The 15602-nt window shown below is 33.5% G+C and overlaps 1 protein-coding gene across 1 annotated transcript; it reads right to left on the reverse strand.

The window, feature by feature from the left end:
- Positions 1-945: 945 nt before the first annotated feature.
- LOC120356487 (DNA polymerase delta catalytic subunit-like) lies at positions 946-14725 on the reverse strand (the record flags this gene model as incomplete). The annotated part of the gene is given in 13 exon segments (XM_039445424.1): positions 946-1133; positions 2663-2792; positions 2966-3215; positions 4615-4787; positions 6672-6772; positions 6775-6807; positions 7907-7972; positions 7975-8005; positions 9989-10250; positions 11613-11821; positions 14560-14579; positions 14582-14621; positions 14623-14725. Coding segments are annotated over 13 exon segments (1606 nt in total), but the record flags the coding sequence as incomplete, so codon positions are not given.
- Between the last annotated feature and the right edge of the window lie 877 nt (positions 14726-15602).

A 15602-nucleotide genomic window follows, 5' to 3' on the forward strand; every position in this document is an offset into this window, starting at 1 on the left:
ATAAAATAGTCCAAATGTAGCTAGAATATACCATGTCAATATCAAATTTTTGAGTTACACTCCAAAACAAACAACAAAAAATTGGAGCTACACTCCAATTTACAATGCAAAGCAAAAAAACATATTTCAATTTGAAAAATACTTCTAAAAACTATTAAATTTTGTGACAAGAAATAATGATGAATTGTGAAGTATCTCTTTACGAAGCTCCATGAAAGAAATCGAGTACAGGGTGGCACAGAATAACGGGAACTTTTTAAAACGCCATAAAACATTAGTGGGAAGGGCAAAAATGATTTTATTCAAACTAATGTAAAGTTCAAGACTTGCCATTTGAGAATTATTAATAACATCTATCCCTTTTTAACAATTACTTCTTTAAGATGGCTTCCTCCTGAACGAATACACTCTTGAAATCTGTGTTGACGATTCCTTATTGATCGCTTAAACATCTGCGTTTCCTGGTCCCATGATCTGTCCACCTGCGATTTTCTGTTTGTGGAGCTATCTCAAATCAAACGTTTTTACAACTTGAACAATAACTGTGGTTGAATCATAACAGGCAATTCAAAATGAAATTAACAATATCCCAGCTGAAACGTTCAGGAATCTCAACACAGATTTCAAGAGTGTATTCGTGCAGGAGGAAGCCATCTTGAAGAAGTAATTGTCAAAAAGTGATAGATGTTATTAATAATTCTCAAATAGCAAGTCTTGAACTTTACATTAATTTGAATAAAATCATTTTTGCCCTTCCCACTAATGTTTTATGGCATTTTTAAAAGTTCCCGTTATTCTGTGTTCCGTTATTTCCTAAATAAGCCTAATACTGTTGATGATAGCCTAAATCAAACTGGGAAACTGGTTGAGAATAAGCAGACGTACAAAATCTGAACCTGACTTCAGGCAAGTAATTCAAATGGTACTGTGAGTTATTCCAGTCACTTACTTGGTGAGTTCTTTCTGATAGAGTTTCGCCTCATCTTTGAGACAGTACTTGCAAAGTGGCGAATGTTCTTCGGCGGTGGGAAGTACACTTTTGCAGCCCAGACAGGTGGCCTTCTTCTTGGTGAAGGCGGCTAGAGCACCCACTCGCGATGTTACAACTGCCTTTGTCCTTGTATGATCACCACCTTAATCGGGAAATCTCGTTTATTACTTAAAATACAAAACCACTTTATTCTTTATTCATTTTTACAAATGACACTAACAAAAATAACATTGATAAATAGTTCTGGACGATCTATTTCGCTCACGAATTTAGGTCCAAAATAAGAATTCATGACTTGAACATTTAAACTAATATACACACTATATAAAACTGATTACTTTACGACGAACTTTTCACATCGATAGAACTTGTTGTCCTGAAATATAAAATATATCATACGTCAATCTATGCAAATTAGAATTTACTTAATACTGGTTTGCCCGAATGCTATTTTCATCGTACTCTTTTATTAGAAAGATATCGAGGATATAACACAGCACATAACAGCAGACAACTCAGATGAATGTATTCCAACCATCTTGAACATGTGAGAAATTCAATGCTTAGTTTGAATTGTTTTGTTGTTTTTTTTTTTAATTGATTTCTATGGATTGTGCAGATTTAACGCCTAGTGAGATCAGACTCTCCAGTTTCATGAAACCAACTTTAGTCTGAATTAAACAAATTGAGACTTGGCCCTCCACCTGAAGAAAGAAACCTATAGTCCGTACAAAATTACTTCTGACTTGGAGGAATATGCGGCGCAGAGAAATGAAGGGAGATCAGCCAATTACAGTCAGCAGATCAGCCGATTAATCGAGTTGCCTATGACTGAAGTGCAGTTGCCAATTTGTCAGTCGTCTGACTGCTTTCAGACAGGAAACTTCGCATGTGTAGCATGAGCACATGAACAGTCACTAGAAGTTTGAGAACGCTGGCCGCTTCAAAACGGCAACATCGCACCTCTGTTTCCCTCCCGATGTATGCTTTCTCTGCTGCGCATGTCCATCCCAAGTAAGAAGTAATTTTGTATAGAGTAAAGTTTGTAAGAAAAACTATGTTTCAATTTTATTCAAAAATAATTGTTTTCTCGTATCCTCCTACCCTGAAACCTACTTTTTACACAATTGGAATAGCGGTGATATTCTACTAACATATCTATGGTTGAATTAGACATTTGAGGAAGTCGCAATTTCACAAACATTTCGCTACGTTATTTCGTCGGGTGAAGGGCGAGGGCCAAGGCTCAACTTGTTCAATTCAAACTATAAGAGTAAATTGTATCTTGTTTAGAAAAGGGTATCAATAAATTATATTCTCATGACTATATGAATTAAACAATAATTTAAATGTACGATAAAAATTACCTTTAGACAGAGGTTTATAAAACTGCATTCTAAAATTATTCTCAGGAATAACCAAGATTAATAATAGTCATAGTGCCGGTTGCACAAAAGCCGGTTAAACTTTACCGTGTTTAATTTCACGAGAACCAATTAGAGAAGGCCTTTTTGATAAGACGGCTTCTTTGATTGGTTCTCATGTAATTAATCACGATTAAAATTTAACCGGCTTTCGTGCAACCGGCACTTGATTAATTATAATGTAATGAGAATTCAATATTTTCAAAAACTGATGTAAGAGTGCTTCTATAATGATAAAAATACTTACGTAGAAGAATTGATTCAGCCTTTTCACCGAGAATTGGAGAGAAAATACGCAGAAGAGGTTTGGACAGTTGGTTTTCCAAATAATAGTTCGAGTCGATAGGTATACTGTTTTCCAAAACATATATTGGGTCCTAAAAAAGGGAAAATTTATATTAACATTATTCGATTGTTGAAAAGTTAGACAGTATATTAACCTTTATATTGGGTCCTAAAAAATAGAACAAATTAAAATAAGTATACATTATTCGATTGTGAAAAGTAAGACAGTTATTAAATCAGGTTGATTGAGAAGGCGAATACTCACTTCGGCCTTTTGGTAAGCTGGTGTTCCTTTGCTTGCCGAGATGATAATGTAAGGCACTCGATCACCAAGCTTGGGAGCATTTCCAGGATCTCGTTTCTTCATTTTATTGGCCAGTTCGACATGAGCCTGTTTCGCAGCATAGTCCGATTTGGCCAGTTCTTTTGTGATCACAAGCTGAGATATGTCAATGTTGTTGCGCAGAAGGTCACTGATGATTTGTTTTGCATAATTCACAGCACTATCCGGATCTCTGAAAATTAAGCCAATAATTCTCATTATAATGCTTATTTCAAGACTAAATTGAATCTCTAAAGAAAACTCTCAGGTCAAAAAAAATGCTCTGAACCATAGCTGACTTATAATTGTCAAGGAACACATATTAATTGACCGAGCGAAGTGAGGTCTAAGATTCAAGTCGACGGTTTGGCATTTCTCTTTATGTTTAAATGTTTATATGTTGCGAATTTACAGCGAAACGCAGCAATACATTTTCATGAAATTTTGACAGGTATGTTCCTTTTTGAATTTCGCGTCGACATATGCATAAGGTTTTTTTAAATTTTGCATTTTAAGGATAATACAAAAGGAAAAGGAGTTTCCTTCGAACACCAATATTACCGTAAAAATCTGACTATAGAATGATTCATCATAAATCAGCTGTCTAGTGAACTATAATACTACCCGTTCAAAAACATCGAACATCTAAAAAAATAATGTATCTTTCCATTAGTAGAGAGTTGTCTACTAACTTTGTCTTTCCATAAGCTGAGGCCAAGATTCTAGTTTGGAGTTTGGAGTTAATGATAGAAAACAGTTTTTTACATTTTTATTTTTTAATCTGATGATTAAAATTGCGACAAATATTATTGAAAAGAAATTGATTTCTAAAATCATGAAAAGTGAGAAATGAAATTTGTAGGAAATCAGCATTATGGTATTTTATTTTGTTAATTTCACCACACCGATTTTTCGCCAACACGACAATACAGAATCTTCTCTGATGGGTTGATTGGATTGGCGAATCGACGGCAGCCAGACCTGATAACAGCGCTCACACTCACATTCCGGGACGACACGTCACGGTACGATAAGACAGAAAGCTCTATGTTTTATTCAGGATTTCTTCTATTCATTTTAAATTGATAACTTATTTATTAATTTTTGAGAAAACATAACAACAGGTTTATGTAACTTACTAAGTGCGAGGTCTATTGTTCACAGAACTACTAGTAAAATGTTGTGTAATATGTACGAGTATTTTGTGGGCCCTGTTTTCAGAGAACGACTGTGATATAAATTAGACGGAATATATGAAGATATTCATAATATAGTACAGATCATGGCTGCTAATCATTTTATTCAAAATTTATACAGTTTAAAAATTATTATAAATAACAAGGGCTACTTTAAGTGATAGAAATAGAATGAAATGAAAATAAACATTTTACTTCTTTTAAATTATTAAAAAAAAATTTTTTTTAATAATTTGAAATTTATTACAACAATTTGAAGAAGTTTGTTGTTTTTAAAAGAAGAAAAATGTGGGTAGGTTTTCATTTTATTTTATTCTTAAAGTCTAAGTTCAACAAATATTCTACGTATTTCAAGTAAGAGAGCTTCATGGAGTGCACAGAATCGTTTATTCTCACCTGTCGATCAATAACTTTTGCAGGCAGGTGTTCAACATGTTAGCGACTAGAGGACAGTTATCTCTTCGAACTGTTTCAAGACCTTTGCAATCCATTTTATCATACGTATCAGTTCGAGTGAAGTAGAGGCCAGCATACCTTTTCTTGTTGATCAGCAAATACGGGAAATACACCTGCAATTGAACGAATACATACGAATTTAGCTATAGACTTCATTGAAGAGAGTTTTGCATTAAACAATACATTTGTAATTAGGAAAAATTTCAGAACTCATTAGGAATGTGGAATTGTGACTAAAGCCTGGTTTTCATTAGTAGAGTTGAGCTCAAATCACACTTACGCGACTCAGGTCGAGAAGAGACTCGACTCTAGTCGAGAGCATGAGTTTCCAAATGGTGACACTCAGACCAGTCGACTCTAGTCTCCGCGACTGTCACCATTTGAAAACACATGCTCTCGACCTGAGTCGCGTAAGTTGAGCCTTAGTGGTAGAGCTCCCTGGGCAAGTACTAACTATCTTGTGAACTTTCCCAATGAAAACGTTCTTGGTAGAGTTGAGTGCGATAGTACACTACCACTTTCCTTCCCCCACCACCGCTTCTCACTCTATCACTACTATGCTAATGAAAACACTCGAGCTAGCAGAGTGGAGTGGAGTAGAGTTCCGTATTGACATTTTAGGTTAGTTCTGTTACAATTAGGTTAGTTACTAGAAACACAATTTACCTACTTTTCTCAATTGTACTGAAAACAGTTACTCGACAAGTAAGTAGAGTAGAGTTAGGTTAGGCCAGTTACTCGACTACTAACTCTACAGTGAAAAACCATGCTTATGGTAGAGTAGGATTGTTTTTTCTCAGTGATTGCACTAAAAAGTCCATCTTAACCCTGTCTCTCAGTATAGGAACCGCTTTTGCGCTAATTCAGCACGAATACCGAGCAGCACAATAAATGCCTACAAAATTGTCTTAATTTTTACAAAAAGTGCATGATTAAAGTGATCTGGAGATAAAAAGTATGGTGAGGGTAACATCAATCTACAAATAGATTGTAGGTGAAGATAACCTTGCCTTTCTCAATACCGAGAATCTTTTGTCACCATTTATTTCCATCTAACAATCTCTCACATCTGCATCTATTGCTGATTTTATTTTCTTTTAATCTATTAAGCGTTACATGGAAAGTTATAGTTTTCTTTTCTCTTCAAATCTTTCTTCTCTGACCTTGCTTACTGATAGGATTTTTCTTTGGTATTATTATTATCATTAATATATAAATAGATATATTATACTTATTTTATTATAAGCTACTTCTTGTACTGTTACTTATTCCCCACACACAGATCCGTCGATGTGGGGAAATATTCACAAATTTGTTTTTAGATATGTTGTCTATGTAAATGTATCGTGTGTTTTGTATTGTGAATTGAATAAAGCTTTACCTACAACAGATAGGCCTGTTGGTCCTCCACCAAATTATTTTAAAAGATAATTGCGTATCATTGAATCAATAAAAGAATCATGAATCATATCAAAATATTCAACATCAATTGAGGTGAATATGGAAAAATATTTTTCTATTGTAGCCACTTCTGAGATCATCAGAAGCATTACATCATGATTAACGATGTAAGTTAATCAGTCTTTGATAATATTGAGGCGTATTTGATTTATGAGTTTATTCAGGTGAAAATTATTAAAAAAAATAGTTTGGATGCAAGACCTAGGAATAAATAACAGGAGAAGGGATAGTATACTAATAATTAAGGACTGACAATTTTGTGAAGTGAACAACAACAAGACTTAACCTATTTTGGACTATACGTAACCTTATCTAAATTTGGGAGAGGAATAGCACAAGGTTACTTTATTTTTCTCTCCCTATCATTTTGATGATCTACTTATTGTATGAATAAAGAATAATACTACCCATTCTTGTAAACAGTACAAATAAAAAGACAAGGATATATTGTATACATTAGTATGAAAATGTAAAATACATCACATGAGATAATTCATAGAAGGAAGAATAAATAGAAGAATAATTTGAAAAACTACCTTTTCGAATTCTAATTTGATAGGCTTGATGAATTTCTGTGTGACGTATTCAGCTGCTTCTCTACCCAGTTCCATAGCTTCCTCAAGGGTTTTCACTCCAATTTAACCATAACTGAATCTGTATCACCATAATGACCTAAAACGAAATGCATTTTTCATGTATTACAGAATCATTTTTTCAAATCCACTAATATTTGAGAAATTTATTTTACCGTATCTTTTGTATTGTAATTGTAAAATCAGTTCAATACAATATTAACCCCTAGTTAAACGTACGTCGGTTAACGTTTAATCACGATTAAATGCTATACTTTAATCGAGATTAGCGCTAACCGATGCATTTTGGTTGCACAAAACAGAAATTTCAAGCGATAACGCCAATTAAACTAACCGGCGTAAAAAATTTAATTCTGATTAGTTGGCACCATTTTAACGGCGATTAGCTGAAATGGAGAAAATTTGGTTGCACAAAGGTAAACATCGAGAAATAGCGCCGATTAAACTAATCGACATAAAAGATTTTTAACAGGCTATTCACGGAGAATTAAATCCAACTAACGCTGATTAGCGAACTACTGATAGCTGTCTTCCAATACTTTTTGGTAAAAAACCTACAACATTCAAAGTATGAGCTAAATATATGAATGAATTTCATCCATTAATAAAATAGAGAAGTGTATTCAGCTGATATTAGCATTCAAAATTAGATTTTGATTTTCGATCTGGTTCGTCTGCAGATAGCACTTGACACTGGCGACGGCAGAACATGTTTATAGAGCATGCGCATGCCTAATGAATGGTCACCGCTTCAATAACATAACCTTAATTTTGTGCCATTTGTTCAAAATAATAACATCTGTCGGTTAAATTACATTGTTGCCGGATTGTGAAACCGTTAAAATCTTGGTTAGTTAACCGGAAAACTTAATCGGGATTAAAAAGTAACCTATCTTTGTGGAACAGAAATGAATACATAAAACTAACGCTGATTTAATCAGCGTTAATGTCCATATTGACAAACGTACGTGCAACTGGCCCTAAATAAGCTAGCATTAAACTCAACGTAATTCAATACTACATCAGTAAGCATTGAAAATACAATACTACAAATGAAGCAAATTGTTCAAAATACTCATCAATTTGCCAAATACATTTGACCATTTGAAGAGCAAGATGACCAAGTTAATTACTGACATTTGAAACTATTTTAAAAATGATTCTTGAATGACAATGACTTACATTCGCGTCATGCTTGTATCCATTAGCAATGCAGTAGCGCTGCTCCACCTCTTGTTTGGTTGCTCAATCATAGCACGGCCATATGACGTCACACTCTGCACAAATAAATAGATTTTACAATTATTGACAAAGTAAAACACAAATTCTAATAATTTATGGAAAATCAGATATTACAGCTACAAGTCAATTCACATGAAAATAATTCATTACTGTCCATCTCTTTTTCAGTTTGCTGAATCATAGCACAGCCATATGAGGTCACACTTGAAGGAATAAATAGGAAGGAATAGATTTTATGATTATTGTCATAGTAAAATAAAAGTTCTCATCATTTATGAGAAATCAGAACGATATAAATAAATACGTATGTGTATCTAAATTTGGGAGAGGAATAGCACATGGTTACCTTATTTTTCCTCTCCCTATCATTTTTATAATGTATACTTATTGTATAAGTGAATGAATGAATAAAAGTGATAAGTAGAGAACCGTAGAACAGTAGGTTATCCGGACGTCCGTTGGATGATATAAAAAAATTGATTCCTAACCTATTCTGTATTTCAAGCTAATTGGTCCGCCGCAATCAGCAGGTGCAGTACACTATTTTATGAATAACAGATTTGAGTTACTGAAATTACTCAAGGTGTCTTTGAAAACTTCAAGACAGCTTTCAACTCAGCTTTCAGAGTTTGTAAGCAGAGAGATTATATCTTTACAGCTTTCAAGCTTTGTAACTCAAATTATTAAGGTGCAGTACAATATTTTTATAAATAACAGATTTGAGTTACTGAATCTTATCGAATTACACAACATGGTGTCTAATTTAACTAGACTGTGAATAAAATAACGGATGACCCAGAATAACGGGAACATTTGAAAACGCAATAAAACATTAGTAGAAGGGCAAAAATGATTTTATTCAAACTAATGTGAAGTTCAAGACTTGCCATTTGAGAATTATAATAACATCTATCACTTTTTGACAATTACTCCTTCAATATGGCTTCCTCTTGCACGAATACATTCTTGAAATCTGTGTTGAGATTCCTTAACGATTGCTGCAACATTTCAGCTGGGATATTGTTAATTTGATTTTGAACTGTCTGTTATGATTCAACCCCAGTTATTGGTTCAAGTTGTGAAAACGTTTGATTTAAGATAGCTCAACAAACAGAAAATCGCAGGTGGACAGATCATGATACCATGAACGCAGATGTTGCAACGATCAATGAGGAATCGTCAACACAGATTTCAAGAGTGTCCAGGAGGAAGCCATCTTTAAGAAGTAATTGTCAAAAAGTGATAGATGTTATCAATATTTCTCAAATGGCAAGTCTTGAACTTTACATTTGTTTGAATAGAATCATTTTTGCCCTTCCCACTAATTCTTTATGACGTTTTTAGAAGTTCCTGTTATTCTGTGTCACTCTGTATAAGCGTATGCAAGTCATATTACATACAGACGTACTACTAAATACTTGATACAAAGATTTAATTACGTATACACTCAAGAGATAGGGTGAAATCGAGCTAAAACCGACTATCCGGACACTGCCATGCATCAATTAGTCCGTTTAATTAGAGCTCTACTATTTTAATTCATAATACAATGTTTCACATGAGAATAATTCATTATTGTCCATCTCTTTTTCAGTTTGCTCAATTATAGCACGGCCATATGAGGTCACACTCTGTACAAATGAATAGATTTTAAATTATTATCATGATAAAATGAAAGTTCACATGATTTCTGAAAAATCAGAACGATATGAATATTTATAGCCACAAGACATGTCACATAACGATCACTTTATAGTATAACAAGTGTAATGGTGATTTTTGTTGTCAATTATATAGTAGTTCAGGTTGCACAAAAGCCGGTTAAATTTTAATCGTGATTAATTCCACGAGAACCAATCAGAGAAGCCGCCTTTTCAATAAGAACCTTCTATGATTGGTTCTCGTGAAATTAATCACTGTAAAAATTTAACCGGCTTTTGTGCAACCGGACCCAAGAATGTTCAATACAGTATTTTTTGTTGCCATAAATCGAAATGAAAATTGAAGAAGAAACTTACACCAGAAATTTCGAGACACGGCAGCTTGCCGACCTGGGCTCCCGTGAATCCATATACAGAATTGGCACTGATCTTCAGGGCCAACTGACGTCCGTCTAGCACTTTCTGTTTGAATGGATCTGTTTCTTTTTTCAAGTCAGCTTTTGCCTTTTTACGCGCTGACAGAAGACTTTCCAGAATCTCAGGCAGCAAACCTTTCCTCACTGATGCTTTCACAAAATAGTTGTTGGCTGGTGTTTTCGAATACTGGTCGGGAGTCAAACTGCAACAACAACAAAAACGTATTTATTCGAATAAATAAACTAACGAACAAATACATTATTTAAACCATCATGTTCTCTTTGATAATTTTTGATACACAAAAAACAACAAAATTAATTTAAAAGATTGTCATTTTGTGAAAGCTGTAAGGAAAGGAATCCGAGACTTTTCTTCAACTTTCAAAAGATATTGAAATATTTAAATATAATAGTATAAGCACAGTTTTATTAAATTATTGTTAGTTTATAGTCAGTTTATTAAATTATTACGAGTTCCACAATATCAATTTATATTCAACGAATTTTATCATGAAGCTTGTATAAATAGGAGGAATTGACAAGTAGTAGAACCGGTATCAACAAATCACTTGAATGATGTAAATTAACACGAGAATAACATAAAGTTTAAATATTATGTAAGAAGAATAAAACTTTCAATAGAGAATTGTGAAGCATGGAATAATACTGTCATTGAAAACTTATCACAGAGCATTATGCGTTTCCCAAATAACACAATTTTCATTATTTTGGTCCAGAATGTTTTCAGTGATAATTATTGAGGTAAACTACACATAAAAGTCGGTCTTCTATGAGTTTTATAAATAAAACTGGGTTATTATTCAACTCCTTGTTGAATATGATGATGCATTCTGAGTTTAAATCTGTTTTCTTTTCCACTATTCTGAAAATGAATCAAACATCTGAAGGTACTAGGTAAATTAATTGTGAATTTGATCTTATGTGAAATGTAAGGCTTGAAGTTTTTCCTTCCATTTTTTATTTTACTACTTAATCTAGATGTATGACAAAATATACTTCTTAATAATGGCGAGAAACGACCGAAACTAGTCATGTCTAAAATAATATCAAAGAAACGGCAATAGTAATTCTTTCTAATTAATCTATGAAATAGCCCTATTAAAATTCTTCAATGAAAAAATACTTTCAAAAACTGATTAATTAGTTAATTGGTGAAGCAATCAATTGTGTGCAACTATTAGAGTCATTTCCGTTCGTATTACTGAGGTCCGGAGTAACTCAGGTCTCAGTCCTGGGTCCATTGCTATTTCTTATTATGATTGATGATTTGAGCATCAATGACCCGTCGGAAATAATCCTATATGCAGATGACAGTTCCCAATAAGCATTCACATGCCACTCAGGCTGAGGCACTATCTGAGTCTAATTTGAAGGTTTGTACTGTGTTGACTGGCATACATGTCATATTGTGATATTCTATTGAGGCTAGTAAAAATATTCTATTTTATTATGTTCAAACACTGTAGTAGAGCAGCAAAATTATGCCTAATGTTCTGTTGTACTTTATGTCATATTCTTTATAGAATTTGATGCTCAACACTCACCCAAGTTGGTCTCTGTTATTTCCTTGCAGCAAAGTGGTGTAGCAAAGATTATGAGCCATCATGATACTGGGATACAGCGAACTGAAATCGAGTGTTGCAATGGGATCCGCATAGTAACCTTTCTTCGGCTCAATAACGGTTGCACCTTCGAATTGATCGTCTTGAACACGACTCTGGTAGGTTGGCATCAAGTAATCTTGTTCTTTTGCCTGGAAGTTTCATCAAATCATTTGTCAACATACCTAAATTTAAACACATTTTTTATTTACTAAAGAAAAATACTCCTCATCAAACACTACACAAGATATCAAATAAATATGAAATATACAGTTTATATGAAGGCTAATTCTTTGAGACGCTTTTATGCGTTGTGTATCTGTCATACGCTATATATATATATATTATATATATAATATATATATATATATATATATCAAGTCCCTTTGTGTTTGCTGTTGTTAATTTTTGAAACAAATGATGTTGATGATCATGTTGCTCATGAACAAAAGGCTTCTCTTTTGTTGGCAGTGCAGAAGGAAATATAAGTTACAATACAATTTGTATGATGTATTGTTTATACAGAGTGGATCAGAGGAAACGCATGTTTTTTGAACCGCTAGTACTCGGCGACGCGAGGTGGTATTGACCACAACCTCCGTAAACAAAGCCATAGTGCATTCTGGTGACGTCAGCACAGGTAGGGCTCCTACACCATTAAAAACACTAGCTGATATAGATCAGCAGAAATCAACGAATTTTTATTGGTGTAGGAGCCCTACCTGTGTGTGCTTACGTCACACGAATGCACTATGGCTTTTTTACGGAGGTAGTGTATTGACCTTCAACAAATGTTGAGAAGGCCCATAATATGCTATTTTAGTCGCTATGGAGCGTTGGAACCTACACAACGTGTGTTCACTGTCGAGCGCTTTTTTACAAACAATAAATCTGTAGTCACAGTGCAACGTCTTTTCCGTCAATATTCTGACTCAATCCACATTTTCCGGAATACGAACTAAACAGAGAAGACCAACTGGTTTCTTTTTCACCACAGACCAGTACTTCTAAAGCTGGGGTTTCGTTTGTGTAAATGCCATCGTCGACCACGACAGGGTGAGGATCTCAGATTGGTTTTTTTGTAAAGCAGCTGTGGTTTTTTGTAAAGTGTAAATTTTTTAGCTCAAAAATTTCTAGTTTCATTCAAAATTTAGACTTTTTGAATAATTATTAAGTTACTGTTCTAGATTTTTGATTCTAGACTCTAATAGTATCCATTTGATTCAAAATTTTCTCGTTTATCAGAGTATTGAAGAGCGTAAATTGTAATTTGAAAAGTGAAAGTGACATAACCAACATTTTGATTGGACAGTATAGTATAAATTGGAATGGGGCAGTTTGGGCATGAGCCTGTTGTGCCTTTCCTCATGTTAAGTATTTGTACACAATGTAATAAATAAATAAATTGGGTAGATTTCAATTTGCCTAAATAAACTGAAATATTATGTTCAATTATGTTTTAATGGGGAGGTAGAGATTATACTTTTTTATACTTTAAATGGCAATATGTTGATATCATTGGAAATGTTTGATTCTTTAATATAAACACAAAGAAGAGTTATTGATCAGCTGTTTTAGCACACTTGAAATTTGGAAAATATGAATTTCAACAATGCTTATCGTCGTCGACTGTGGAAGTTTACGCACAAACGAAACGCACCTTTAACGCTGCAATAATCCATCGGAGTACAGTATTTCAATCAGGCACTGCACATCGACGTCTAAAATATTAACAGAAAATACGTTGCATTGTGACTACAGATTCATTGTTTCTAAAAAAAACTTATAGACAGCGAACACACAGTGTTGCACGTTCCAACGCTCCATAGCGACTAAAACGGCATAGTATGGGCCATCTGCCAACATTTTTTGTTAAAGGTCAATAACATCTCCCGTCGCCGAGTACTAGCGGTCGAAAAACATGCATTTCCTCTGTACCACTCTGTATAAACATACAACATACAAATGTATTTCCATCTACACTGCCAACTGAAGAGAACCTTTTGATTATGAGCAACATGATCATCATACATCATTTGTCTCAAAAATCTACAGCAAACACAATAGGGTCTTGAAATTTTTTTCATCGCTAGCAAATTTTCTAAAAACAAAATAAGTATGTTTATATTTAGCGTACGGCAGATACATAAAAACGTCTCAAAGTATTAGCCTTCATATACACTGTATATTCCATATTATTTGAGATCTGTGTAGAATTTGGTCAGAATATCATAGGATTGTTTGACCGCTATTATTTGCTAAAGGGCCGGTTCCGAGACGGGATTTAGCTAAGTTCTAGACTTTAAACAGCTGCAGTCAGAAAATTGGTTATCCGAAACGGGGCCTAGTCGTAGTCCATGTTTTAATTAAATTTCGAGAAAAACTAGAACATTGAACACAAAAAAATAAAGAAAAATAATGTAAAGTTTCAGCTATTATGAATGTTTAGGAATGTTAATTTCGTCAAGGAAAAACGTTTCCAATTTATTATAGAGATGAGAAAATAAAGATTATCATAAAAACTGCGACTACGCCCCGTATCGGAAAGCCAAATTTCTGACTCCAGCTGTTTAAAGTCTAGAACTTAGCTAAATCCCGAGCTTTGAAAAGCCCTTAGTGTCGACCAATGTGCACCATTTAAAAGCGAACTAGTGTTACACATATTTGCATTATTAATTTCTAAAAAAACTGATTGGTGGAATAATTTTTAAAAAAGAAGGTTAAAATTTCAACATTCAATTTTCACAAAAAAAATCTAAAAAATCTTCACTAAAACGAAATAAAGTAAATTACAAAAAAAACTATAAGAATATATTAGAAAACTACCTATGCAAACAAAATATTTCATGTAAAATAGAATGATGATTTGGTGAGAGTTGAAAATTCTAACCTTCCTCAGTAGCTGAGAACGACTTTGATCTGCTGCCCGCGGGTTAGAAGGCTCCCCAACGAGGACGCCAGTAACTCTTGCCATTTCCATGTAATTGATAATACACATGAGTTTCTCCAACAACCGTAGAGGCAGGTAGGCGTCTTTCAAGCAGTAGACAGCCAATCTGTCAACAGAGCAAAGAAATAAGGTTCAAGCTAGTCATACTCATATAAGTAATAGTTGCAATACAGTAATAGATCAAAATCAAAAGATCTACAAACAAGAGGCTCTCAACTTTTATTGAATACTAGCTAACCCCCGGGATGAAAAGCTTGCTAGTTTCAGAATATGACGACTTTTTTATAGCTTACTTTAGATTTTCAAAGTTCCATTCTAAACTAGTACATAGTACATTTAAAAATAGCGATGTCCTTTTTCATTTAATCATATGGCTTTTATCAGCAGAGAGACCTTTTGGATGTTCTGCCTTGCTGTATATTATCCAATGTCATTTCCTATTTACACTCAAGTTTATAGGTTAGATATTGTTTTCTTCAAGTTTTATCACTAAAAATTACACATTCACTTCCTGAGTTTTGATTTTTTGAAGTGTCTGTTATCTTGTAATACTGAAGGTGGATGAAAAATTTGAATTTTTTTGTAAAAACAAAGTTACATGAGTGAATTAATTATAACGTTGATATTAAGTGCAATATTGACTATAATTGGTATTTTAATATTCTAAATTTAAAATTTTCAGCTCAAATATGATATATATAGATTTTTGGGACAGAACTTTGAACCTTAACTTTCCTCAGTAAGAACATAACCTATTTTTTGGACATTTATTATTTATCAAAATTTGGGAACAAAATAGTTTTTGGGCTATGCCTGTTTTTCTATCCCGATCATATATCATATGGTTTGTAATTATATCAACAAATAAATAAATAAATCTTGCCTATTACCCAATGTCATTTCCTATCTACACTCAGGTTTATAGGTTATATATTGAGTTCTTCAAGTTTTATCATTCAAAATTTACACTTTCACTTAAAATG

This window comes from Nilaparvata lugens, unplaced genomic scaffold, assembly GCF_014356525.2.
Source record: "Nilaparvata lugens isolate BPH unplaced genomic scaffold, ASM1435652v1 scaffold6884, whole genome shotgun sequence".
Taxonomy (NCBI): Eukaryota; Metazoa; Arthropoda; class Insecta; order Hemiptera; family Delphacidae; genus Nilaparvata; species Nilaparvata lugens.